This window comes from Molothrus ater, chromosome 9, assembly GCF_012460135.2.
Source record: "Molothrus ater isolate BHLD 08-10-18 breed brown headed cowbird chromosome 9, BPBGC_Mater_1.1, whole genome shotgun sequence".
NCBI lineage: Eukaryota > Metazoa > Chordata > Aves > Passeriformes > Icteridae > Molothrus > Molothrus ater.
Window position 1 is genome coordinate 3,248,988 of NC_050486.2, and position 27,009 is coordinate 3,275,996.

General features: G+C 54.7%; 2 protein-coding genes across 2 annotated transcripts in view; both read right to left on the reverse strand.

Annotated features, from left to right (window-relative positions):
* Window positions 1-335: 335 nt before the first annotated feature.
* Window positions 336-7,858, reverse strand: KIAA1614 (KIAA1614 ortholog). Its single transcript, XM_036387972.1, is given in 10 exon segments — window positions 336-999; window positions 1,375-1,559; window positions 1,673-1,785; window positions 2,150-2,354; window positions 3,115-3,244; window positions 3,321-4,552; window positions 5,159-5,308; window positions 6,678-6,741; window positions 7,263-7,783; window positions 7,785-7,858. Coding segments are annotated over 10 exon segments (2,868 nt in total). The 3' UTR covers window positions 336-805.
* A 2,825-nt stretch (window positions 7,859-10,683) lies between these two features.
* XPR1 (xenotropic and polytropic retrovirus receptor 1) overlaps window positions 10,684-27,009 on the reverse strand; it is a 115,268-nt gene continuing 98,942 nt past the window's right edge. The window contains exons 12-15 of the mRNA XM_036387554.2: window positions 20,259-20,425; window positions 19,783-19,922; window positions 18,324-18,545; window positions 10,684-16,110 (exon numbers count right to left, since the gene is read on the reverse strand). Coding sequence (XP_036243447.1) covers window positions 16,050-16,110; window positions 18,324-18,545; window positions 19,783-19,922; window positions 20,259-20,425 — 590 coding nt within the window. The 3' untranslated portion in view covers window positions 10,684-16,049. The remainder of the gene's footprint in view (window positions 16,111-18,323; window positions 18,546-19,782; window positions 19,923-20,258; window positions 20,426-27,009) is intronic.

Genomic DNA, 27,009 nt, shown 5'->3' on the forward strand with positions numbered 1-27,009 from the left:
AGCATCTGCAGTTTCTGGGGTCACCTCAGCATTGTGGGCAGCTGTGCCCAGATGTGGGGCACCACCATGCAGAGGGCAGCCATTGCTGCTGGAGACACTCCACAAATGTGTTTTGCCTTCCATGGCTGGAAAAAAGAACCCCTCAAAATCCCCACGGAGCCCTGCAGGTGGTTGAGCCCCCCCACCTGCCTGCCCAGGGCCCCCCCCAGCACCACAGCAAGGTCAGGAGGTGGCTGGTGGAGCAGCAGGGCCATGGGAAAACAGGTAGCAAAGGCCACAAGCACCAGCCCAGCCCCTCCATGCCACAAGCCAAGGGCACTGTTCTGTTATTGCATAGATGTATTTTTGGGTTTCAGTTTGCAATAATTTAAAAGAACCTCACCAGCCCTCCAGCACAGGGTGGCAGTGCTGGCAGGAAGCCCCTCTGTCTCCTGGGGTCACAGAGATGGGGTGTCCCCATGCTGGTCACCCCAGTGCCCATCAGGACAGACGCACCCAGCTCTGTTGGGGCCAGGCTGTCCCCTGTCCCCCACACCTGGGCAGCTCCTGGAGACACCGGGATGTCCTTGCTCCCACACTCTCTCCCGGGGGGACAAGGAAAGCCACTGCAGTGGAGCCGGGCAGGTCCTGGCACTGCGAGGTAGCTTGGTCCATGCTATTCTGCAGCATCGTGGGGCATCAGTGGGATATCGTCCTCCTCCCATCCCTGGGACATGTTCCTCCTCTTGTCACTGGGACATCCTCCTCCTCCCATCCCTGGGACATGCTCCTCCTCCGGCCGGGCTCGGCAGGAGCGGTGGCGGGGCTAGCGCGGCGCGGGGCGGTGCCGCAGCACTCGCAGGGACAGGCTGTCAGCGCGCAGCAGCAGCTGCCGGAGCCCGGCCAGCCCCAGCCCCGAGACGGCCGCGCCGTTCACCTGCAGGATCTCGTCCCCCACGGCCAGAAGCCCCGCGTAGAGCTTGGCCGTGCCAGCATCCGCCATCTCCTGCACGTAGACACCTGCAGAGGGAACGGCTGTGGCTGAGAGCCCAGGGGCTGCACAGAAACAAACCTGTGATAAACAGCCTTTGGTGAGGGCTGTGTGTCCCAAGCAAAGCGCTGATGGACACATGGGATTGATTGTGTGATGGCAGTGTCCCCCCTCCTGCATCAGCTCTGCAGCAATGGAGCAAACCCCTGCACCCACGCCCGAGCTCACCCCTGGGGTGGGATGGGAGCCACCATGGAGGGATCAGAGTGTGCCAAAGCTTTGGGATGTCCCACAGTACCTGTGTCCAGCAATGGAGCAACCCCTGTACCCGTGCCAAAGCTCACCCCTGGGGTGGGATGGGAGCCCCCTGAAGTGTGCCAAAGCTTTGGGCTGTCCCACAGTACCTGTGTCGGGCCGGCCGTGCCCGGAGGTGACGGAGAAGCCGAAGGCGCCGTGGGGCGGCCGCTGCAGCTCCAGCTGGCTGGTGCCATCAGGGAACACCTGCACCACGCGCCCCACCGCGCGCAGCTGGCCCGGAGCCCCGATGTCCTCCACGCTCAGCGAGCGCTGCGGCCCCGAGCCCCCCTTCCTGTGGGCAGAGGGGACAAGGGAAGCTGCTGCAGCCCCTGGTGGCACTGAGCCACCACAGCATCCCAGAACAGCGTCCTGGGCGCCGCAGGGACATGCCAGGCCCCGTCCTACCTGTCAGCTGTGGTCTGGGGCAGGAGGTAGGCACTGGCACGAGGTGTCTTCCCCAGCTGGGGATGCAGGCTCTGGATAGAGGCAGCTTTTTGGGGCTGGCAGAAGGGTGACACCTGGGGACAAACACCTGGCTGAGATGGGGACAAACATTGTGCAGTACTGCAGTGCTTCACCCACTGATGTGCCATGGGAATGGAGGAACTGGGACGTCCCATACCCCTGGAGCACTCCCCAGCTCGCTGCTGAGGAGGGATGAGCATATCTGCGCTTCCACTACCACCCCTCTCTCCCTCCTTCCCCCTTCCACTTCTCTCTTGGCTCTGGGCTTTTCAAACACAGCAGGTTTGGAGTGGCTCATTCCCCCGTGTCCCCTCCAGGACTGCCTGAGCCACAAATCCATACTCAGCAATATTTCATCCCAGCCCAGCATCCTTTCCCTTGTGTCTCCCCATGGCACCCCCGCATGTCCAAGCTCACCAGCTGCAGGGACTGCAGGGACGGTGACTTCTTGACGCCGGGGCTGCCCTGCGGGGAGCCGCCTGGGGCCGGCAGCTGCTCCATGCTGTAGCAGCGGAAGCGGCCCAGGCGCTGCTTGGTGCTCTGGCTCAGGCTGCACAGGAGCTTCTTCAGCCCCGACACCGAAGCGCTGCTGCCCTTGCGGCTCACTGGCCGCCCCGGCTCCCTGGGGGCAGGAGGAGAGGCGTGGCGGTCACACACCGACGTCTGCAGGAGGACCTGCAGCTGCCTCCGGGCTGGGGCTGCATCCTGACCCACCCCGGCAGCCCGGAGAGCTGCAGCACGCTGAAATCGGGGTGCACGCTGAGATCGGGGGCAGCCTCCTCCCCGCAGCAGTGCCCCAGCACACACAAGTTTGTCACTACCCAAAGTGACCCGAAGGGCTCCCTCCCTGTTTTCTCCATTATTTCAGGGGTTTAACGCATCTCAGAAGTCCCCTGCTCGGCCCCAAGGGATCACATCCTGACAACGGGCTCAGAGGACCCAGCATCACCTTGGAACTGTCCTGCCAGGCTAAGACACGAAGCACCAGGCACGGGGCTGGCAGGATCGCACTTGGAGAGCCCCAGGGCAGATGATTTTCCTCAAAAGGGAAGAACCCGACACCAGTGAAACGCCTCTGTCACATCTGCTCAAACATCCCTGGGCAGAACCACATGTGGGGAAATGCAGCTCCCCCAAACTCAGGGGGCACATTGTAACCCCCACACTGTGGTTCCTGTGAGGTTTTTGCAGCCAGGGAGCTCAACCCAGCAGTGCCCAGTGCGGGATGTCAGGGCTGCCCGGTGTGGGATGCCAGGGCTGCCCGGTGCGGGATGCCAGGGCTGCCCGGTGTGGGATGCCAGGGCTGCCCGGTGTGGGATGCCAGGACTGCCTGGTATGGGATACCAGGGCTGCCCGGTTTGGAAGCCATGGTGCTCACTCACCCGTGTGCCGCGCTGCCGGCCGGGTGCCGCTGTGGCTGCGCTCCCGACATCCCGGCACCTTCCCCGACAGGATCAGCATCCTCCGGGGGCACGGCGGTGACAGGGCTGCCAGCGGGGTGCGACAGCGTCCCTGCAGCCACAGAGAGACAGTCACACGCCTGTTTCACTGGGGACACCCCCCAGCACCCCATGCGTGGGGCTCTTACCTCTGCCCGCCCCCGGGGCGTCCTGCCCGTGGGTGTTGTTGCAGTTGTTGGTGGACAAGGCACGGAGGGGGCTCCCCGGGAGCCAGCGGGGGCTGCAGGGACTGCGCCGCTCGGCCGGCCCCGCCGTGCCCCCGGGCTGCGGTGGGGCTGCGCTGCCAGCATCCGGCTCCGGGCCCCGGGCTCCTTGGCTCGGCGCCTGGCGGCTGCTGCTGGAGAACAGCGCTTTCCTGCAAGGCACCTGGGCGCAGGCCTTCTTGGTAGGAGGGGGAGCAGGGACGTGGGTGCCTGGGATGGGGGTGCTGGTCCTCAGCTGCGAGGAAGGCTCCAGGGGCTCACTGGGCTGCTGCGGGGAGCGAGCTGTGTTCCCCGCTCCCTTGCTGCTGCGCCCCAGATGTCGATGGGGTTCCCCATCTTCCCGGCTGCTGGTTCTTCCCGGTGGTGGGGGGCAAACAGTGCCCGGACCCGAGTCCCCATCCTCGGGGCCGCCGCTGGCCGCACACGTCCCCTTCCTGGCCCTCGGCTCCGGCTGCGGGGCAGCGCGGGGAGTTCTGTGCCCGCGACTGCGGGGGTCCCGGTGCCCCCGCAGGTGGGGGCTGCGGGGTCCGGCCTCCTCGCTGTCTGTCCGGCAGCCGTCGGAGGTGTCGGTGCTCTCCAGGGCCGAGTCCACCTCGTCGATGTAGGTGACATCCCCGATATAAGTCTCCTTGATCTTCTCGGTGTGGATGCGCTGCCGGGAGGGCAGGATCCACAGCGGGGACCCTCCTGGGCCCAGAGGCCGGATTTTAGGCTCTGTCTGGGCAGCGCCCGGCCCTCTGCCATCCCCTGGGACGCTTCTTTGTGCCGCAGGGCTGCTTTTGGCCAGGTCGGGGGCAGCTTGCGCGTCCGTGCCCCGGCCGGCGGCAGCACCAAGGAAGGAGCCGCAGGCGCTGCACTTGCCCCCGGCCACGAGGTCGCCCCCGCGGGCTTTGGGCTGGCCGGCGCCGTCCCCCGGCTGCCTGCTGCCGGCCGGCTCCGGCGAGGCGATGGCCGAGCCCAGCGCCCGCCGCTGCCGCAGCTGCAGCCGCTCCAGGTACCGCACCTCGGCGTCCCGCGCCGACTCGTCCTCGAAGCGGACGCGGGACGGGGACGGTCCCCGCGGCCGCCGCGGCCGCCCGCAGCTCGACTCCCCGCTGGATGAATCGCTCAGGCTCCCGCCGTCCCGCGGGGCGACGCTCGGCCTCCCGCCGGGCTCCCTGCCATGGGGACAGACAGACGGACGCCCTGCAGGCGAGCTGCTCGGCAAGCCTGGGAAAGCAGGGCGGGAGGGGGAAAACCCGGTGCGAAAGGAGAAAAGTGTAAAACCCAGCGCAAGGAGGAAAGTCCGGCCGGTGCTGCCCGGGCTGTGCACGGCCCTGCTTCCCTCCAGCCTGAAGCTGAAATCCGGAGGGGCTGCGGCACCTCCCTGCTGCCAGGGCTCGACCTCCATCGCCCCTTTCCTGCCCGAGGTGTGTGGTTAATCATTCCGGGAACACCACATCGCACATGACCTGGCGAGACGCCGCTGTGGTCCAGCCTCCAGCAGCGAGTTTTCCCTCCTACCAGTTTTCCCTCTCACCCAGGAAAACATTCCCCATCAGCTGGGAAACGCCATCCTCCCACCACTGATACTTCCGTGTGACCACAAACCACAACTAACACCCAAACACCGTGCTGTGAAGAGGTTGGGCACATCCCGAGTACGAGGCAGCGGGTCGGATCCCAGCTCCACACGCGTGCCTGCACACATGTGCCGGCTCCAAACCCCGTGTGGATGCGCCCCAAACCCGGCCGTGGGCCTGGGAACACCGTGGAGCACTGACCTGGGCTGCGGGACGGCGCTGGGGAGCAGGAGGATGTCGTGGCTGGCGCGCAGCGGGTTCGTGCGGGCCTTCATGCGGGCGCGCTGCAGCAGCTGCTTGGCCTGCTCGTGCCGCGGGCTCAGCTCCAGCTCCTGCCCGGCCACCGAGGGCCTGCGGCCCCGCAGCGGGACAGCGGGATTAGGAAAAAATAACAGGGATTAGACGTGCTTTAACAGTGACGGCGAGGCTGCCCTGCCCGGGGAAAGCGGGGCTTGGCCGCCGTTCATGGGCGGGCTGGCGGCCACGCCGGGGATGGCCGGGCAGGCACCTCCCCTCCCCGTGCCAGGTGAGACCGTGGGGCGGGCTCAGCACCCACCCAGCTCGGGCACAGCCCCAGCACTCACCCAGCTCAGGCACAGCCTCAGCACCCACCCAGCTCGGGCACAGCCCCAGCACTCACCCAGCTCAGGCACAGCCTCAGCACCCACCCAGCTCGGGCACAGCCCCAGCACTCACCCAGCTCGGGCACAGCCCCAGCACTCACCCAGCTCGGGCACAGCCTCAGCACCCACCCAGCTCGGGCACAGCCCCAGCACTCACCCAGCTCAGGCACAGCCCCAGCACCCACCCAGCTCGGGCACAGCCTCAGCCGAGGCAGTGCTTTGTGCCTCGGGCACCCCCGAGCTGGACAGGGAAACGGGGCAGGCACCACTTCCCATCCCTGCCTGGAGGGAGGTTTGGGGTGGCCCTCTGACCTGATTGTCTGACTGCCTTCCCTTCCCTTGCAGGGGGCCTTTCCCCACACCCCCAGCCCCCTCTGAGTGCAGGGTGAGGGACCTGACAGCTCTCCCTGCTGCACCACTGCTTTCCTGGCTGGCCATGGCCCTAATCCTCCTGATTAAAATAATCAGCTCAGGCAGCCTCCTCGGGAAGCCTGGCCTTAACCTCTTCAGTGCAGCACGGTGGGCACACGCTGCCCCCTCAGCAGCACCACGGGAGGCCCAGGCCTCCCCCAGGCTTTGGCTGCCCTGTCCACAGGAGGTGCTGCATCCCTGGCTCTGCCTTGCACCCCCATCACTGACCCAGCTGCCAGAGCAGAGCAGAGGCAGTGTCCACAACACTGGGAGGGTCTTTCCCCACTCACTGATCTGCCCTTTGCAGCCCCCAGTCTCTCACCTGCCTATGCCACCTCCTTATTTTTAGTCTGTACCTGTAAGGTTTTCCATTAGCCCAACAAGATTACACACTCCTGCTGCCTCGATCCTCTTAAGCACCTGGAGCAAATTTCTGTCCCATCCTCTTCCCCAGTTCCCTTCCTGCCCTGGCATCCTGGCAGGGATGTCCTGAGCTCAGAGACCAGGGGACACCCAGCTCCTGTCCCTTGTCCCACCGAAGCATCGCTGGGGCCCAGCCACACTCCCTCACCAGCTGCCCCACAGCCCTTCCCTGGAGCTGCTTCAAAAGGTGCATTTAAAATACAAGACTGGGGAGTGGGAAAGAAGGAAATGTCCATTTTTGCCCCAGGCTGGGACTGACCTACCTGCAGCCCTCAGCATCCTGCAGTGAAACCCCTGAGTCCCAGTCCCCATCGCTCGCTGGCATCTCTGAAATGCAGGAAGGACAAGGCATTAGCCTGGTTGGATGGCAGCCCCCTTCCTCTTGATAGCACCCCCCATATATCCCATCCCACCACCCTGCACAGGGCTCTCCCAGATATTTGGCTCTGGGAGATCACAAAGGAGTGGAATGTAGGGCAACAGCACCTGGCTGTAGGTGTGGGACTGTGGGGATGATGGGCACGGGGTCATCGGGGCAGATGCTATCAAAGGAGAAATTTATTCTCTTTTCTGGTGGCAGCTTGCAAAGGGACAGTGATGCCCACAGATCTGGTGTGTCCCCGAAATTTTTTCGCTTTTGCTTTCAGCAGTGAAATTCCTCACCAGGACACCAGAGGGGACTGACAGGTATCACCCATGAGCACCTCCTACATCCTGGTGCAGGGGATGGGGCAGCCCTGGGGTGTGAGGCAGCAGGGAGCTGCACCTGCAGCGTGGGAGGCTGGAGGACTCCCGTCATCCCAAAGGTTTTCCCTCCCTCCCTCCCTCCCACCTTCCCAAACACGCACCGGGAGGGGCGAGGCCCAGCACCTCGTGCAGCAGCCGCCGGTTCCTCTCCACGCGCTCAGCCAGCGAGAGCCTCTCCCAGCTCTGGGCCGCGGGCACGGAGGGACGCCCCCGGTCCCTCAGCGGGCTCCGGGCCGCTTCATCCAGGGCGGGTCTCTCATGGAGGGAGGCGCAGTGCCAGGACCTGCTGCCCTTGTCCGGGGGCAGCTCGGCGCCGCCGGGCACATCTCCCCTGGCTGCCGGCACCCTCCAGAGCCCCGGGGTGCCGCCGCGGGCTGCGGGGGCGCTGCCAGGCTCGGGTTGCCCCCCGTCCAGCAGCCCGTCCGTCAGGTAGGTCCGGAGCTGAACCCGCGGCTCCACCTCCGCCTTCCCCCGCCGGGGCCGCGGCTTCTTGGGCGAGGGGCGCTCGGGGGCAGCCGCGGGGGTCCCGGGCCGCCCGCCCCGCTTCTCCTTCAGCGCCTTCACCTTGCTCTCCAGCACGGCGTGCGGGCCGCGGGGCTCGGGGCGCTCCGGCGGGGCCGGGCCTGCGGCCGCCCTGGGCGTGCTGCTTGGGGGGCCGCGGCAGGCGCTGCGCCTCAGCGGGAGGGCTCCCCTCCATGGTTCCTGCGGGGATAAAACCCACGGAATGACCCTGCCCACCCACAAAGGGCATCACCGCACCTGCCCTGCGGGGTACATGCACGCAATGCCACCGGCGTGCGCCTGGAGTGGAAGGGGACAGCGAGGTGGCACAGCATCAGGCCACCCATCCACCCCGAGCACCGACAGCCTGCCAGCATCACTGGGGAGCAGGAGGAATGGGGCAGCAATGAGGGATCGGTGGTTCCCCAAAAAGGGTGGCCAGGGGCTGGGCAGCAGCGCCAGTGCCCACCCACACTGTTCCAGGTGTCCTGGGGCACCCGGCAACAAAACCCGGAGGGAGCTGACACTTCATGAGCTAAACCAGGGCCCCAAACCTCCGCGGAACATAAATCCCTCCCAGCGACAACTCGCCGAGGTGCCAGCAGCCAGAGCCAGCCCCTGCTCCGCCCCGGCCCCCGGGGCCACACGTGGCACTCGTCCTGCGCCCGCCTCGCCGGCCCGGTGGCGCCGAGGGGCCGCTGCCCTCCTGCACCCCGCCGGAGCATCCCGTCCCATCCCGTCCCCGTGGTGGCCCTGGAGGAGCCTCCCCCGTGGCCGCGGTGCAGAAGCATCCCCGTGGCACCCCTGGGCCCCACGGCCGCCCCGCAGCCCCTCACAGCCCCAGGCTGAGCGGGACGGGGCCACGGGCGGGATGCGAGGGCTGTCCTTACCCCCGGAGCGGCATCGGGAGAGGGCTGGGAAAGAAGGAGAAAGAAAGCGGAAGAAGGGAAGGAAGCAGGGGAGGGAAAAAAAGAAATTAAAAAAAAAAAAAACGGCCAAACCAGCAAATCCCAGCCCCTCCAGCCGAGCCCGAGCTCAGCCGCTTGGCTGGGCTGTGGGGCCGTGCTGGCCCTGCCTCCCGCCCCGGCCTCCTCCTCCTCCTCCTCCTCCTCCTCCTTCTCCTCTCCGCGCACCCGGCCAAAGCCGGCCCGGTCCCCGCAGGGCCACCGCGGCCACCGCCACGCTGGGGACAGGGGCTGACCCCCTCCGCCACTCAGGGAACGCCACAGGAGGGGAACCCAGCGGCCCGGGATGGAGAGATCCTGCCCCGGCCCTCCCTCAGGAACGTCCTTTGTCTGGGCTGCGGAGCGAAGCCGGGCCCTGCCCGGGGGATCTGTCCCGCATGTCCCCGCTGCTCCGCCGGCTCTCGGCACCTCCCTGCGAGCATCACACGTTTGCAGCTGTGCTAAATTCCCCTGCTTCCCGGACGCCAAATCCTGCTTGGACCCACGGCGAGCCAGAGCCGTGGAGGAGGGATCCGAGCTGGGTGCATCCCTACACCTTCCTACCCCCAAACACGGCATGCCTTGCTCACCGCACACCAACACCCCCATCCTGCCCTGCTCCCGAGGCCCTGCACACCCACACCCCCATCCTGCCCCCATCCTGAGGTCCTGCACACCAACACCCCCATCCTGCCCCCATTCTGAAGCCCCACACACCCACACCCCCATCCTGAGGCCCTCCTGAGGCCCTGCACACCCACACCCCCATCCTGCCCCCCTCCCCAGGTCCCCCCACACAGGACGAGGGTCCGGGGTGGGCAGTGCTCACCTGGAGGTGCCAGGGCTGCCGTCTCTGAGGGCACCGGGGCTCTGAGGGGGCCCAGGGCGTCCCGGCCCCGCTCCGGCTGCTGCTTTAAGCTGTGGCTTTTGATATTCGTGATTGGTTTCATAATCCCGATCAAAAGGAAATCACCAGGATTATGAAATTGTTTTAATCCTCCTGGCTCTGGCCACACCAACCCCTGCCAGCACGAGCAGCAAGAAATCACTTTTATCTTCTTAAAATGTCCCCGGCCACCCCAGTGGCCATGGGGCCCTCATCACAGCCAAACCTGAGCCCAAGGGCTTCCTTCCTTCCTTCCTTCCCCACAGGGGCTGACACAGGAGTGACTCCATGGGGGACAGAACGAGCATCTTCACTTGGCTGCTGGGAGGCAGGAAGGGCCAGCTGAGAGCTCTGTGTGGAAGAGCCCAGGGCAGAGGAACCACCCTCACCCTATCCCCAGCGCTGTGTCCAACCTCCCCTGTGACACCAGGACCCATCCTTACCTGCAGGCCATTCCAGAAAGGGATCCTGGCTCCTCTGCCTGGCCTCTGGAGGTGACACACGCCTGGGAGATGTCCCCATGGAGCTGGGGTGAGGTGCCAAAGGGCAGCAGGAGGGCTCCTGCCACCAGCCAGGCTCCTGCCACCAGCCAGGAATGCCAGCAGGGAGCTGTGGCTGGGATTAAACCTCCGGGAAGTGGCTGCTGTGAGCAGCAACAGGCTTAGAGTGATTTCAAGGCTCTGGGCTCTCTTCTGGAGGGAGATTGATTGCAGGAGGCAACAGAGAGATTTAAAGAGCAGAATAAAAGCACAGACCCCAAACAACCCAGGGCTGGGCTGCTCAGCCTCTGGTCACACACCGTGCTGGCAGGACACCACCTTGCACTGGGGATCAGCTGGAGAGAGGCAGCCAAAGGCTCCCAAAAGGACCACGAGCCTTTGGCCAGCACAGCACAGTCTGGGCAGGAGGTTCCCCCCAGCACCAGCCCCTGGCATGTGGGGTGTGAGCTGGGCTGGTGCTGGGGGAAAGCTGGGCTGCTTCCTGTGAGCCCCTCCAACCCCTCCTCAGACAGCTCCCTCCTCCAAGCACCTCCACCTCCTCCCAGGACAGGGATGTCCTCCACCTCCAGCAACATCCCACAGCTCCCAAGAGAGCAGGAGCAGCAGGAGCCAATGCTCCGTGGGTGGATGCAGCACAGGGGTGGCACTTGGGAAGACAAACACACAGACCAGGGACAAAAGAGCCATCAGATCATTGGAAAACAAAGAGCTTGTAATAATGAAAAAAGGACAGATTTCGTAACCAATCACTTTTTCCTTTGAAAAAACACAATCACAGTAACTTTGCTGTATACAACCACCTAGAAACTATGAAACAGTATCACATTGTGCAGTATTTTTTTTTAAACCTACTTATCAAGAAGGGAATTCCACACTTCAAAAATTATATCCATTTGGGGAGGAAGGAGGAGGAGGAGACAGCTAATAGCGCAGTCACAGATACATCATGAGTCCAAGCAAGCGGCAATTCTTTGTCCTCACCTTTTCCACTGAGCCAAAACAAGAGTGGAGAAGGGGATAGCAAAAGAGAAAGGAGGGGGGAAGAAAGAAAGCACCCACAGAGGACTAATCACACTCCATAATTACTTTTGACATCTACAGGGCTTCATAGAAAGATCATTTAGACCAACACAGCGGGGAGGGGGAGAGGAAGGCGGCAGCAGGGCCCGGGGGGAACTTGGGCATTTCCACTCCGGGCCCCTCCCGAGCGCCCATCCTTGGCCACAAGGACCTACGGGATGGAGAGGTCACAGCAAGTTCTAGCAGGATGCCCAATTCCTCCTCTGGAGTGAAGAGTTTGCAATTTGGTTTACAGAGTTGTGGGACTGTCAGGCCACAGGGCACCGTGCCAGGCAGGGGCGGTGCCCGGGCCAGGGCAGCCTTTGGCTCCCACCGGGAGCAGGGCTGGGGTGTCAGCATTGGGGAGCTTCCCGTGCTGTGTCCCTTCCCTCTCCTTGTCCAGGCTGTTGCAGCAGGGATTGAAGCCCCCAGGGATGGTGACACACCAGTTTAGCCCACGGTGGCAGCAGGGGACGCTGGCCCCAAGGTGCAGAGTTTGGGATGGGGGTCATGAAAAGGAGGCAAGGTCAGATGAGGTGACAGCCACTGAGCCCAGCCGTGACTGCTGCAGAGGTACCCCAGGGATTTACCACCCTTCCCCCAGGAGCCCCAGCCCCTCTTTTCCAAGGAGACAAAACAATCCGGTTGCCTTCTGGAACAAAAACCTAAATTAAAAAATAATAATAATGTTTAAGGCAGAAGATCACCTTCCCCCTGCGAGTGCAAGGCAGAAGGGTGGAGGAGAGGACGGAGGACACGGAGCTGGGATGCAGCATGTGAGCAAAGTGGCTTTTGTGTCCCCAGCTTGCCAAGCCACGTCCCAGCCCCAGGACACTTCCCAGCACGTGGCCTGACGCTGGGGACACAGCCCCTGAAGCCCAGTGAGCAGAGCAGGGCACATCCCTGCAGGACAAGGCCAAACCCCCTGGGCTGTTCAAAACACAGCTAAGGCTTCATTCACGCTGTCCCCACCGCTCGTTGGAAGTGAAATCCCCAGGGATTGTTATCTCCTGAGGCAGGAACTGCTTTCCCTCCCTGTCTGCCACACTGGCCTGGCAGCTGAGCACCAGTACAGAGGCAGAACGAGCAGCACAAGGGTTTTTAGAGGAGTAGGAGCAGCAGGATCCAGCTCTGCTGAGATTTCCACCAGAGATCTCTCCCATTCCAAGATGTTCATGCTGAAGGCTGCTGCCAGGCCCCTTTCATTGGAATCAAACAGCAAAGACACTGAGAACGAGGAGGGCCAGGACCAGGGTTGGGAAAGGTGTAGGATGAACACCAGCTGACTTTGGGAATGCACCTGGATGAGAGAGGTAGGAGCTTACTGGATACACAAAGGCTGCAGCCAAGAGTGCTGCAAATGCATTTCTTTTAAAACATGGTGGGACAGCATCAGTTCTCCTTGGAGAGGCCCCACTCCTGCTTGCTGAGTCCAAAGATCCCAATCCTGCCCTGCTGTCCTGTCAGGAGCACACCCATGGCACATGGCATTGCCCTGCCCAAGCACAGGGACCTGGTGTTTCTGGTGACACCATCCCAAACCGACACAGGAAACCCCAGCCAGCAAATAAACTCTGGGTGCTGCAACACCGCACCCCCTGCAACCCCAAAATCCCCAGAGGAGCAGCAGGATGGAAAGCAGGAGGGAATCAGCACGGAGAAGCAAGTTCAGAGGGAATCTCCAAAAGTCACAAATGCCACAGGGTGGCATCTCCTCTCCTTAGACTGCACCATCCATGGGTTCCACCAGACCAAAGCAGCTCCACACCATCCTCAGAGCTGTACAATCCAACCTCCACTGAATCATGAGGCACAGCCCAACACCTGAAATCCACAGCTTAAAGACTTCCTCAGCTTCCACCTCCCACCCAGCTGCATCCCAACAACTAAAGCAGTGGATAAACCCCTCACCCCCAGCTCCTTTAACGCTGCTCTGTCCTTCTGGACTGCCACCCTGCTGCTCTCCCTACCAGGAGTGTTCTCAAGCACCCCTGAGCAAAGCCCAGCTCAGGAAATGCAGCCACCCTGGCCATGTCCCCACTGCCCTGGCTCCTGCTGCTCCCAAGGAGGGACAGGGCTATTTTCTCTCACCATCTGTTGTGCTTCATTAGGTCTCCCTTTATTGGCCAGATGTTCCTGTAGACGTGGAGCCATCCCAGCTTTAGTGCTTGCTCTCAGGAGGAATCTGCACGCCTGATTTCTCAGAAATCTCTGGGAGGGAGGGAACAGGCAGATGCAGGGCTGGGAGCTAGGAGCCTTTAAAAGCCACACTTCGGGGAATTCAGGCTGCTTTCCCCTGAGACAGCATCTTCACTGCCAAAAGGGACCATGTTTTATTTTAGGAGATCATGTTTGCTCCTCATAGCATGCCACCTCCCTTTTTTTTTTTTTTCTCCTTACTTCTCCTGCCAGCAAAGACAGAAAAAGGGAAGAGAAAGAGCAGAGCAAGGAGCAGAGCAGATGGACACACTGAATTGTTGCTTCCCATAAGGATTTGGGTAAACTACAGAATAAGAATTTAATCACTTGCAACCCGACCCACCCCGTCACATTGGGAAGCAGAGGGTGGGACGGTGCAGCAGCAGGATGGACAGATGGACATAGGCCACCCAGCCTTGCCTTGCCCTCCCTAGCCCAGCTGAGGAAGGCAGGGTGCTCCCAGGGGACTGGCACCACTTCCAAATCACAGAACCATGGAATGGTTTGAGTTGAAAGTGGCCTTAAGGACCATAGAGTTCCAGCCCCCTGCCTAGGGCAGGGACACCCTCCACTAGACCAAACTGCTCACAATGTCTCTCTGTATTTTTAATTTCCTTCTGAAAGGAAGATAATTACCAGTAAAGCTCAGATTCTTTGTATATATTAAAAAAAAAAAAAATCACCACTTTGCTTAAGTAACACCCAGTGGTGTTACTTGATTTGAATGAATCCAAATAATTTTGGATTGCCTCCCTCCCAGTGCAGCTGCCCTCCCCTAAGCTCCCCAGTCAGGGATGGCTCCATTCCCCACTGCTGCAAATACCCATACATGGTTTGGACATGGCACCAGTGCTAATTAGGAACCTGAAATATTTTAAGGGGCTGAAATATTTTAAGGGGCTTTATCCCAGACTCCACTTCCATGGGAATGGGAATGCTCTGTTTAAAGTATGAGCTGACCTAAGGGAGGTAAAGCCAGGAATCCAGTGCAGCCCCAGCTCATCCAGCTCTGCTCCCACCAGAGCAGCCCCACACGGAGGGAGATGAGAGGAGCAGCACCACAACAGGGTTTTAATCTATTTAAAGGGTTTTAATCTATTTCCAACTAAATGAAGAGAAGCAAGTTTTCTTCTTCAGTTCCTCTGGGCAAGAGGCACAGCAGGCAAACTGAGGAAATGCAACATTCCGGTGCTGATTAAGGGAAACAATGACCAAAGAGCAACTGAGGAGAGATTCCTGATATTCCACTGCCCAACCTGTCACCAGCCAGGTGAGGATCCTCCTTCAGGAGTTTCACCCTTCCCTTGCCCACCCAGGGAGAACAAGGGAAGGGGAAGGACCACAGGACTCTGAGGGCTCCATGGCTCCCTCCCAGGAGGGGGGGAGACCAACGAGACCATCGAGTTCACATCTCTCTTCCAACATGATTTGCTCAGCTGTGCACTACCCAAATCCGCTCAAGTATCCCACTTCCCAAACTGGGAGAATGAGATGGGCCAAAGGGGAGATGACCAGGACAGTGCCCAACAGGGGCTTTTTGCTAAACCAGAAGCCACAGAAGAGCTGTTTCCACCTCACCTTCCCCATCAGGACACCACAGTTCTTTCATGCTCCCTGAAACACAGCACCACTCCTAAGCCCCAGCATGATGAACCCGCTCTGTCCCATGAGAACTGTCACCTCCTTGCCTTGTCCCACCTTGCTGGGCTGCTGGAGAACTCCTGAAAAGCTCCCTGCTCGGACTGAGATGCCCTCATGACACACCTAAGGCTTGGAAAAGTACTTTTGGATCTGGAGAATGAAGTTCCAAAGCCTTTGCTCGCTCAGTGTTTTGTGCTGTTGGTGGGAACCAACTCTTCTTTCCTTAGGATCATCTGCACTACTTTCACACGTTGGCTTTGAACTGGCATGAGAGACATGCCCAGAAGCAATAGCAGCAACTAAAAAAATATCAGAAAGAGAAACTTTGGTTTAAAATAAAATTGAAAAGAAATAAAAGAGAGAGAAGGTACACACAGGTGCAAGTTGTCTCACTGAAGGGGTATTTGCAGGGGCATCACCCCACAACCCTGGAGATGGAAATCTACATTCCCCACTTTGTTTTACCATTACAACCTTCATTGCACAGGACTCAAAATCACTCTCATATGGTTGTTAAGTTTCATAAATAATGTGAAAACTATATGCAACAGATACATCATATTTCCAAAAAATTATAAGAAAAGTTACATCAAATTAAAAAGTAGCTTCATGAATGAAGATACTGCTCTAAGTGCACTTTCCCTGCAAGTGCAGCCAGTGCCTCAGCGCTGGATATGAAGGAAAAAAACCAAACAACTGAAAAATAAAACCAACAACAAAAAAAATCAGATTTAAAAAGTCCGGTTTCAACCAGTCAAAACCGGGCCAAGCAGAAACTGAGTGTGCTCTTGGCACTGTCCCATGAGGGAGTCCCCTATGATGCTTCATTATCCAGATAAGGTTTGTATGTCCTTGTTGAGACTGTAAACAATCCTTCTTTCCTGAACTGTCCTCTTTATTGGCAAAACAAAGTAAAATATTTTATTTTTTTTGTTTGTTTGTTTGTTTAAAATAGAACATTAAAATTAACCCAGAAGAAAAGAAACGAAACACAGTGAGCTTGTTGGAGTCCATAGGATCTGGTCTGGAAGAGCTCAGAAAACGTGTTCAGTGTTTTCTCCTGTTTTCAGCTGGATCTGTACCAGAGCTCGGGTTACTTGGGGAAGAGGGGAACAGAACGAGAAAACAAAGGATGTGGAATAAGAGAACGTGGCCATCTCATGTGTTCACTTCGTTTGCTAGGTCCTCTATCAATACCTTTGTGTCAGAAGCCTTGGACCTGGAAAAGAACAAAACACAAAACACTCACTGGGGAGAAGGAATTCCTGGAATGACGTGCAGACAGCAAACCCACAGTGCACTTGGGGGAATAAAAAAAGGGAAAAAATGTCTTTCTTATGCAGAGGGGGAATAAACAATCTACTGTTTCACACCCTCCCACTCTCCCTGGGAATAGCAGAGCCTTGTAAAGTTCTCCAGCTCTCCCTCAGCATCCTCCTCCTGTGGCACTGCCCACTCTGCCCATGGCCAGTGTCACCTGCCAGGCTGTGACATGGCTGGGGACACTGCACTGCTGGATGTGGGGCACCTGCCCAGCCCTCCACACAGAACCCCACCAAACCCTTGCAGGATCCAGAGGAGTGCTCCTGCTCCATCTCCCGCTGGGCTGCAGGAAGGAGCAGGAAGTTCTTTAGGGATATGCCTGGCACATCTCCACTCACTGCATGTCTGAGGGATAAATTGGCATGGCTGGAGGGAATTCCAGCAGCCTTTGGCTCACAGTCCCTTTGCATAACATTTTTCAGTCCCTAGCAGCCACCCCAAGGCTGTTGGTATTGGTCCCATCCATGCAGGGATAAGAGCCAAGCACAGCCCTGAGGCCAGAGCACATCCTCCTCCTCCTCCTCCCACCCCTCCCAGGCAGTGCTGCAGGGATTGCACAACACTCCTGACCCTGTGCCTCAGCATCCCTGAGGAGCCTGGGTGTGCTCCCTGGCCAAAGGGCAGGGCTGCACAGCTGGGCTGCCAGGGCAGGAGGGACACAGGACACTGGAGCAACACTGCAGGGAAAGCACACAGGGGGCAGGTTCAGGGGCTGGGGTGCAGGGTGGGAAAACATTTGGGGTGCAAGGATGATGGGTGGGAAGAAGAAAAATGTATGGTTTTGGATTTGAGAGAGGAAGGAGTCTGAGATCTTACATATGAACCTTAACCAAAGAATAACTGGAATCATACAGAGACATGGAATGGTTTGGGTTGGAAGGGACCTTAAAGATCATCTGGTTCCAACCCCACTGCTAGAGGCAGGGATGTGAGTGACATCTACAGACCATACTGCTCAGGGCCAAATCCAGCCTGGCCTTGAACACTTCCAGGGATCCAGGGGCATCCACAGCTTCTCTGGGCAACCTGTGCAGGTCCTCATCACCCTCACAGGGAAAAAATTCTTCTTAATATCTAATCTAACCTTGCCCTCTGTCAGTTTAAAACCATTGGCCCTTCTATGAGGTATAAAGAGCCCCTCTCCCTCTTCCTCATAAATGTCTGCTTGAGGAGAACCTCTCCTCCACTTTGCATTTATAACCTCTGGCTATTTCTGCAGGAGGGGAGCCTTGTAAAAAGGGTGAGCAAAAAGGGAACTCCCCTTTCCTGATTTCAGGAAAGGGAATTTCCCTTTCCTTTCCATTTGGGGTTCTGGTAAACCCCAAATGCCTACAGGATGGATTAACTCCCTGGCAGAGAGAGGAACGCTCGTTCACTAATTGGACCTGCCCTTCTTTTGTGCAACTTTGAAAATCTTTGTGCAACTTTGAAAATCTTTGCACGACTTTGAACCCTTTGTGCCATTCCCAGTGCAGGACTCCCAGTGCAGGACTCCCAGCCCATAAACACCCAGCATGCAGCAGCTGCAGGGCAGGCTTCTGTAGCAGTTCTATTACTTTCTTTTAGGCTTTTTCTTTCCTTTTTATCAGTTTATGTAAATAGGAATATCCATTTAAAGAGCAGTGTAGAATGTCCAGATATATGATAAAAGATATTATTTTCTAGCAAGTAAAGGTCAATAAAGCTAAGTCATAAAACTAGATGACTCAAGTAAGGTTGATTTAACTGGGTCTAGTAAATCTCTACTCAATAAAAGGTGTAGAAATCTAAGAGGAAAAGAAGAAATAATTGAATGAGAAATGTGTACTACAATATTATCATATCTTACATAAAAATGTAGCAGTAGGAATAACACTAGTTATGGGAAAAATCACCTAACTGGCATGGATAAAGTTGTCTCTAGATAATGATGAAGACTAGACAAAAACACGATTCTGACAGCTTCTGAGTCCTAAGGGAAGAGTTTGAGATAATGGAAAAGGTTCTGTCTTTCTCAGGACGGAAGCACAACTGAAATCTCCACTGAGTACTGTACACGCTGAGGCTGCAGGGGGAAGGAATAGATCTGCAAACAGCACAAGTTATCATTCAGAGCAGGGCTGAACGTACTGCGAGGCGAGGCGGGGCCGGCGCAGGGACACGCTCAGGCTGCGCTTCCACTGCTTGTTCTTGCGGCGGTTGCGGACTCCGTCCTCCTGGTCCATCATCTGGTCCAGGAGCGTCAGGTCGTCGGCGTTGAGCGGCGCCACCGAGATGTCCCTCACGGCACGGAACTCCCCGCAGTTGTTCAGGTGCTCGTTCTCCAGGCGGAAGAAGTTCCACACAAACCGCCTGCGTGGATGGATGGATGGATGGATGGATGGATGGATGGATGGATGGATGGATGGATGGATGGATGGATGGATGGATGGATGGATGGATGGATGGATGGATGGATGGATGGATGGATGGATGGATGGATGGATGGAGGAAAAAAATGGGAATTACCAACTGAGTTCCACTTTTTGCAGGTGTTTCCTGCGTTTGGCAAAGCACTGGAGAAACATCCTAACAGCAACATCTTTCCTCTGGAGAGCAACAGAACCTGTCACTTTTATTCCCTATCCTAATATGGACAGCATCACATTGTTCAAGCATTACAAGCCAAAGGCTGTAATAGGAGCTCCTTTGAGCCAGGTCTCATAAGCTTTTGGAGGTCTATAACACACCCAAGATAGCTCAGCTACCCTTGGAGGCATAAAAATCAGCAGGATGGCTTCTGTTGCAGTGTTGAAAACAAAAAGGTTTAATAAAAGGCAAGATAACAAACAGAGAAAAACCAAGCCAGGTGCCAGAGATTCTTGCTCCTGGTAAAACACCCCACAAAAGCCATTAGTTTCTTTGTTCACTTCTTTTTCTAGTGAATTGCCCAGGCAGGACTTTTACTTCTGTCCAACTGGCTATCCTTAAATTTGAGGTGAAGTCCCCTAGGCCTCTGAGGTGGCTTTTTCACCTAATCAAGGAGAGAAACTTCTGGGCTTCTTTCCTTTTTGAGGGGAAAAAGGATAGTTTTGTCACTCTCTCAACAGGGGGCACATTCCTACAAAAGGCCACCTCCAGCACCTACATGAGAGAGGGTCAGCATCAAGTTCTTCCCAGGAAGCTGTGGGGGTGGGTTTCCAGCTACAGGAAAGGTGTTTAAAACTCCTGGAAGCTTGCAGGATCCAAATCGATGACACAGAATACAAAGAGGTTTGAAGATTGGAAACTTGAGAATCAAGTGAAGTTTCAATTGGAAATTTCAAGAAATTTGGTAAAAACTAACCCCTCAAGATTATGTCACAGTTCAGAAGGAACTTCAAACACAGTGTGAAGGATTCAGCTCCACACTGTGGCAGAGCCCCCTACCCTTTTTTTCACTCAGCACCCTGTTTGGATTAAATATTCCTGCTAATCCTGGCCCCCTTGAAACAAAAACTACATCCAAAGGATCCAGGTGCTTCCCCCCCGCCCCCCCATGCTGATGCTGCAGAACAAAAAAGTGAAAATAAAACCAAGAGAAATGAGCTGCTCAGCCCAGCAGCCTTACCGGAACACCTCAAGTGGGGCAAACACAGTAGAAATGATGTCTGCAGCGTAGGGAAAGATTTGCATGGAAGTGAGGGAGATCTGGATGGTCCACGCAAAACGCAGGATGACATCTTCTACAATGGCACAATAGTAGTATGCCTGAGGAGCAACAAGAACAAAACAGCTCAGCAAACACCTTCTGCATCCAAAAGACCTCATCAGGTCTTTGGGAAGCTACAGAATCTGCTGCTCAAACTCAAACAAAACAAGGGCATTTCTCTTGGAAATGAGAAATGATCTCTTGGAAACAAATTTCATTTGTTGATTATTTCAACGAGAAATGATCTCTTGGAAACAAATCAGCTCTACTGCTGGAAAATCCCAGCCTATAGCATTGAAATGCTCCAGTGAGCAACTGCAACATGCTTTAAACTCAGCAAGTTTGGTTAAAGTGTTACAAGCCTGTCCTAAGGTAAGAGCAGGCTGCATACGCACTTTCTGTGGGTAGACAATTCCTTCTCGGAGAAAGGTATTTTCACCAGCATTTTTGTCAAAGAGACCCCAGTCCATCTTCAGGTCCCAAATGAGGGTATAGCAAGAGCTGATGAAACAGAAGATAATCCACAGGTAGAAGAACACTTGGGTGTCACTGTGGTTTTTAGCTGGAAAAGAGAAGAACAACACACTTTTGTAGAACTGAGAGCACATTCCTTCTTAAAACAGCTACAAAGTGCCTCACTTGAATAGTCACCTAGGAAATCACCTCTTCTATCCAAGTTCTGGGAATCTGAACCAAACCAACACCCTTAGCAGGACCTGCTTTATATTGTTATTCAAATTCCACTTTCATCTCGTTCACCTTTCAGCGCTTGGGTTTGCAATTTACATTAATATTTGGAACAGGCTCCCAGGGAAGTGGTCACAGTCCAAAGCCTGCCTGAGTTCAGGAAATGTTTGGGGAACACCCCGAGGAACATGGTGGGATTCTTGGGGATGGTCCCATGCAGGGCCAGGTGCTGGGCTCGAGGATCCTTGTGGGTTCCAACTCAGGATATTCCATGGTTTTCATTTTCCTGGATTCATGGCATAGCTGCCGTTCTGGCTCTGAACAGCAGGTGGAAGCTGAGGGCCACGTTTCACAAAGGACACGGGCTCGTACAAAGGATACAGCACTGACGCAGAGCTCAGTGAGGAGGGTTTGGTGAGAAAATATTTGAGTTTGTATTAACATCAACAGCTGTGAATCAGTTGGAAATTCCCCCATTTTCTCTCCACTAAAAGCCTGAAGAGCATGAGCAGTACAGGAATTACCCCCAGCCATTTCAGAGCTTGTGGTGGCAAGGGAAAAGGCAGCAGTACATTATAATGAACAAATCCTAAAGTAGGCTCTGTATGGAGTTTTAAATACCCATACAGAGCTCCTCTTTGGAAACAGGAGACTGTGGGCCCACCATCTGCTCAGCTGGGGATAGTTTCTCCAACGTTGTTTCCCACTCCCCCTGGAAAGGTTACCTTGCTCTCAATTTGGCTACAATTCCCTAAATCAGCTGCCTGAGGAAAACCAAACAGAGCTTGTATTTCTGTTTGCTTTTGCAAAGCTGGCTCCAAAAATTCATGCAAATAAACCCTATTATGATGCTTCAGAAGGCTGAGACATTTAGCACCTGGCTGCTAGCAGGAATCTCTCCTTTCTGTGCAGCCTCAGCAATTGCTCATTCACTGATTTCCCTCTAACAAAGCAAACAACATTTCCAGTACAAAAAAAAGATGTTTTCAGCCCAAGCCCAACGCCACACTAAACAACAGCACCTTTTTCTATTTATGTGGCTTTAAAACAACAGAATCCCTGCAGCTGATCAGCCAGGGAGCAACAGGACAGTTTTCCCTCTCCTTCCCTCTGTATTTCCAGCAATTATGATTAGATGTAAAGCGGCAATCCGATAAAATTAATGGAGGTGAAAATGAGAGTACATTCCTCCCATTACGCCTTTCAGGCTTCCTGGACATGATGTGCAGGATATAGGTCAAACCCACACGCTCCTTCCCCTCTCAAAACATCCCCCTAAGGCAAACCTCTGAACGCCACTCATGCAGCAAAGCCCGTTTTGCACAGGAAAAGGGCACAGGATGGCTGCAGCTCCCAGCTCTGAGCAGCTTCCCTGCTTTGGGGCAAGGCTGGAAGCCTTTCAGCACTCCCCACATGCTCAGCTTGGCCAAGACACGGGTCCAGCATCACATTCCTGGTCCCTGCAGAGCGCTGACGTCACCCAGGAGCAGCGCTCGTGGATGCCCAGGTACCTCACACGCTGCTGCTGCTGCTGCCTGGAAACAGCCTCTCCCAGGCTATTTTTAACGTGCAGCTGCCCACAGAAAGGGACACAGGTGAGGATTTTGGAGCTTAGCAATGAGGGCTGCACTGCCAGGTTTCATTCCTCTCCCCCCCATAGCTCCTCCAAAGCCTCCACAACATTATTTCAGGAAGAAAAGGCAGATGCTGACATTCGGTGACTCATGAGACACTAAGCCTGTTCTTTCCAGCCTTATTTTTAGCTCATTAGATCTCCATGTTTAGTTCCCATTACCAGACCCTAAAGGATAATTCAGAGGCAGTTCATGGGTTATATGTGCTTTCAAAGCACCCCGTGATGCTGCAGTGCTTCCTCTCACCTTAGGCTTGGAAGTTACATCATGCTGCTTTGGGCTGGGTTCTTTTTTAGGCTTTTTTTCCCCTTAAGGACAGAATTCAAATAAACTGAGTCTTATTCCACTCCTTCATGGAGCAGCCATGGAGAAGGCAGTGCAGCCATGCTCTGCAGGAGCAGGCGGAAGAGCAGGGAAGCATTGCTGGGCAGCTCTTTTGGAGTTCTGTGGTCATGGAGGGGCCACTCTGCCCCCTGATTCTCATCTCCAAGCACACAAGCGGTGAGGAAAACTCTATCCTAAGCTGGCAGCGACAGAGGAAGGGGATTTCAAAGGTTCTTGCTGCGTAAACCTAAATCCCAAAATGGCTCAGGCTGGAAGGGACAGTGGGTCACCTGGTCCAACCTGTCTGCTCAAGCAGGGTCATCCCAGAGCACATGGCACAAGCTCTTGTGAGCAATTACAGAGAGGAGAACTGGGAAGGAAAAGGCCCAAGTGAGAAATCGAATCTCACCGATCTCAAAAGCATGTGCTTGTTTTCAGTTAAGTTATCCTGGGCTCAGTTCCTCTCTCCCTGCTTCTGTCTTTGCAGCAGCCTTTTCAGTGGCACCTGGGGTCACACTGCTTGGCCCCTTGCTCCTGCTCCCTTTCTCACCAACCAGCTCTGCAATGCATTCAGCTCCTGAAAAAAAATTCATTAAAAACCCAAATCACTCCCTGGTAAAATGCCCTAATCAGAACTAGCCCATTGTCTTCAGTCTTGGCCTCTAAGTCCTTCCTTTAATCACTTATCCTCCTTTTCCTCCTGCCTGCAGTTCTGTTTGATACCTTCCTTCCTTCTGTCCTCATTGGTATTCAGCTGGTGTGCAGAAATATGTTACTGCTCCAGGCAAGCAATTATAGCTGGGTCTCTGCTGGCTGGTCCTAGCAGCCCTCTCCACTGCTGCTCAGGGGGAGAGAAAATCAAGGCATTCATATTCTGCCCAGAGGCTCCATCAACTCCTGGCCTGCCGGTTTTCCAGGAGCAATACAGAGCTCTGCATATTTATGATGATGTCAGGGTCTATTTAAGCAGGAACTGTTTAATCCTGTGTGTTTTTTCTTTGTTTAATGAGGTGCTAGAAAACACCAAAAACCATGAGAGAGAGAGAGGCTCTGGATGAGAGAAGCACTCTGGCAGATCTCAGCCTCTCCAGGAAGGAAAAAAGAGGAAGTTTTCAGTACCCCATGGTACCAGCGACATCTCCCCAAAGGAGGCATGAAGGACCTTCCTGCTCCATGCTCCAAAGGGCACCACCACAGAGCAACCTCCTGAGCTGCTGTTACTCAAAGCAGCACGTGCAGGACAAAACAGCAGCAGCACAAAACCTCTGAAGCTGCAGGTGCAGCTCAGAGCCTGAGGATGGGCTGATTTCAGTGCTCTCACTGCCATGCCTGCAGCCTGGAGGTGTGCACTTATGTCAGAGGCTATCTGAGTCCACAGTGCTCCTCCACTTGCCACAAAGCCTGTGGGAAGCTGCGTGCCACAAGAGCTGTTTGCAGCCTTCACCACACAATTTCCATTAGCATCCTCAGTTTACCCTGTAACATGCAATTCCAGCAGATCCTCTGCACAAATACACCTCAAATTGCTCCAGAAGGTCAACTAGATAAATAATGGATGGCTTCCACCTTTGAACTGAAGCTGTGAATGGCCACAGTCCCAGAAAATAGCCAAAGGCACTTGCAGCAGCAGAATTTACTGCCTGCAAAAAGTGCTGATAGGCAATATCCTGGATCCCCAGACCAGCCCCAGGGGCCACAGAATCTGACTGGCATTCTGAGGGAGCACTGCTCTGCAGAAATCACAGCCCACTGGAAGCACAGGCAAGAGAAAAGGCTGCTTTCCATCAAAGAGAGACAGCCAGTGCTCTCCTGAATGCTGTTAATATTGACTTTACCTCCAAAGAATTCAGCTGTTTACCCTGCTGAATTATTCTGGGGAATGTAAACACTATATAGTATTCAACACAGCAAAAATCAATGCCATGTATTATTGAAGGGCTGGATAAGAGCACAATGGCCCTTGATAAGCATTCCTGGCTTGTCACCCACCGTGGGTTGTGCTGATGGGGAGGGCTCTGATAACAGCTGCAGGTTATCAGGGAACACAGCCAGGTAAGCCCTGCTACACAGAACAGCAACAACCCAGCCACAGCAACTCTGCCAACTAAACAGCTCCCAGTCCAGGCCTGCCAAAGGCAGCCTCAATCACAGATTTGGGCAGAAGCAAAGCACAAATGTATTTAGTGTGCAAGGCAGCTCTGAGCAGGCCTAGGGATGCTGTGTGCCCATTAAGTCCATCCCAGCACACCACAGAGCAGGGTGACAGCCAGAAGTGACTTATCTACATAAGAACTGCCATCAGAGTGACATCCCCAAGCATTTGTCTAACATCTCAGTGCTCAAAGCACAGCAACACCTCTCCACTCAGTAATTAGATCTCTTAATGAGTGGGGAGAGCTGCCTTTCTGCCCAGCCAGCACGTCCTGCTGTTTAGCACTGATCAATGGCAGAAGCAGGACATGACAGGGGACTTGATGCAGTTAAAAGGCAAAAATAACTCACAGGAGCACAGACAGGACTGTGGAGAGCTGATGGGCCCTGCCAAACACTGACTTTTCCCAAAGAACCTCCCCTTGGATTGTGCAAACCTCTGCAGTCGCCTCGGGGCACAATTTAAGCAAAGCAGCAGCGAAGAACTGTCAAGAGGCAACATCTCATATCTTCTTTTAGCCAAGAGTCTACATTTACAGAGCAGGGAAATCCCAAAATCGTGTTTGGATTAAAAACCCTCTGCAGGTTTGCATTGGTTTGTGTCTAATTTGAAGACATGGCAGCAAACTCCTGGCTTGTACCTCACCAAGTGACAAGTGTGATTTAGCTGCAAACAGGAGGAAGCATATCAGCCATGGCTGAGAGTGGAGCTGGTTCTTTTCTGGTGCCTCCTTTAGCTTTTGAGAAGTGCTGTTAGAGAAGGTTTCATCTCTACCTTGAGAAGGATGGGGTTTCCAATTAGAACATTTGCCAGAAGTCTCACTAATAAGAATATCTGATCAGAAATCAATAGCATGGGGATGGAGACACAATGTCATCTCCTACCTCTATAGTACTTTGACATCCAACAGCAAATTCTTTCAAAATTTACTTCTTTTAAAAGCAAAAGAGAAAAACTGTTAGATGACTGCATCTCCTACATTTCTGCACCACCACAGACTCCAGACCTGTGTGTATCTGACAGGAAGATTGCTTGTAATGCAGCCACTTGCTTTCCTTAAAATGTTCCATTAAAAAAAGGGTCAGGCTTCCCACCTTAAGTGTCTGTGAAATTAAGAATCAGTAGGTCACCCTTTTAACTTACACCTCATTCATTAGCAGTCCCATTTCCCCAGCCACCTTTAACACAAAGGCATATTAAGTGACATTTGTGCTATTCTAAAAAAACCCAAAAGCTACTCAGAGAGCTATAAAAATTTTAGTAACAAGCAGTCATAAAAAGCAAAAAATAAGTATTTAAATAATTAAAAAAGAAAGTTTCAAATAATTTAAGAAACCAAACAAAAATAACTAAAACTGAGTGTACTCAACCTATTTTTAAGACTTTTAAATTAAAGCAAAAAGTTAAAGTAAAAAAATAAAGACTAAGAAAATGAAATTTTAGTAGACATGGAGGCAACATACTCAATAAATAAAACCTTAAATAAATAAATATTTAATAAAACAATACCTATAACAAATAATTATGTTATAGTAAGGGGGCAACTAACCAACCTAAAAAAGCATATTTTTACAAACCATCAAAATATAAACTTAGAAAACAAGTGAAGATTCCTAAGTTTTTGTATATACCCAACTCTCCAAAGGCACTTTTGGGTAAGAACTCATTAAAACAACTAAAAGTAAAGATCACATTTAAAAAGAAAGAAATTATTTTAAAAGTAAAAGACCAACATTAGTATGTAAAACATACTAAATATTAACAATTAGTAAAACCAAAATTAAAAATAAAATGTGGCTGTTCCTGCTGCAGCATTCCAGGGATGCTCCCAGCTCTACCCCAAGCACCATCCCTGGGATACTGGGCTGGGTGTCAGCAATCAGCTGAGCTAACAGGAAACCAGGAGAAACCAGGGTACCACAGAGCCCTGAGGAGGTCAGAGGGCAGGATGAGAAATGTTTGCCCATGGCAATGCCTCCCAATTCCTCACTAATGACACTGCTGCCTCTGATGGAGAGGATCAGAAAGACTGCCTAATGAACACAACTCATTACTGGAGGCCTCCTGGGCACGGGATGACAGGGTTGCAGACAAAAACTCATCCTAGCTCCCAGCAATGTGACAGACTGTGCATGTTTTGGCTCCAAATAATCATCCTGGTGGAGCTGCCAGTGTGCTGTACTAAGGGAAGGCGTGTGAAAACGGCAAGTATTAAGAAAGAAGCCAGTTAATCCCATTACAAAGTTTGTTTTACTTCAAGAAGTCAATCCAAGCACTCTATAAGGCTCTTGTGACTCCTAAATCAAATGCTGACAGCTCTTTCAGTGCTGAGGAAGAGGGGGAGAGATA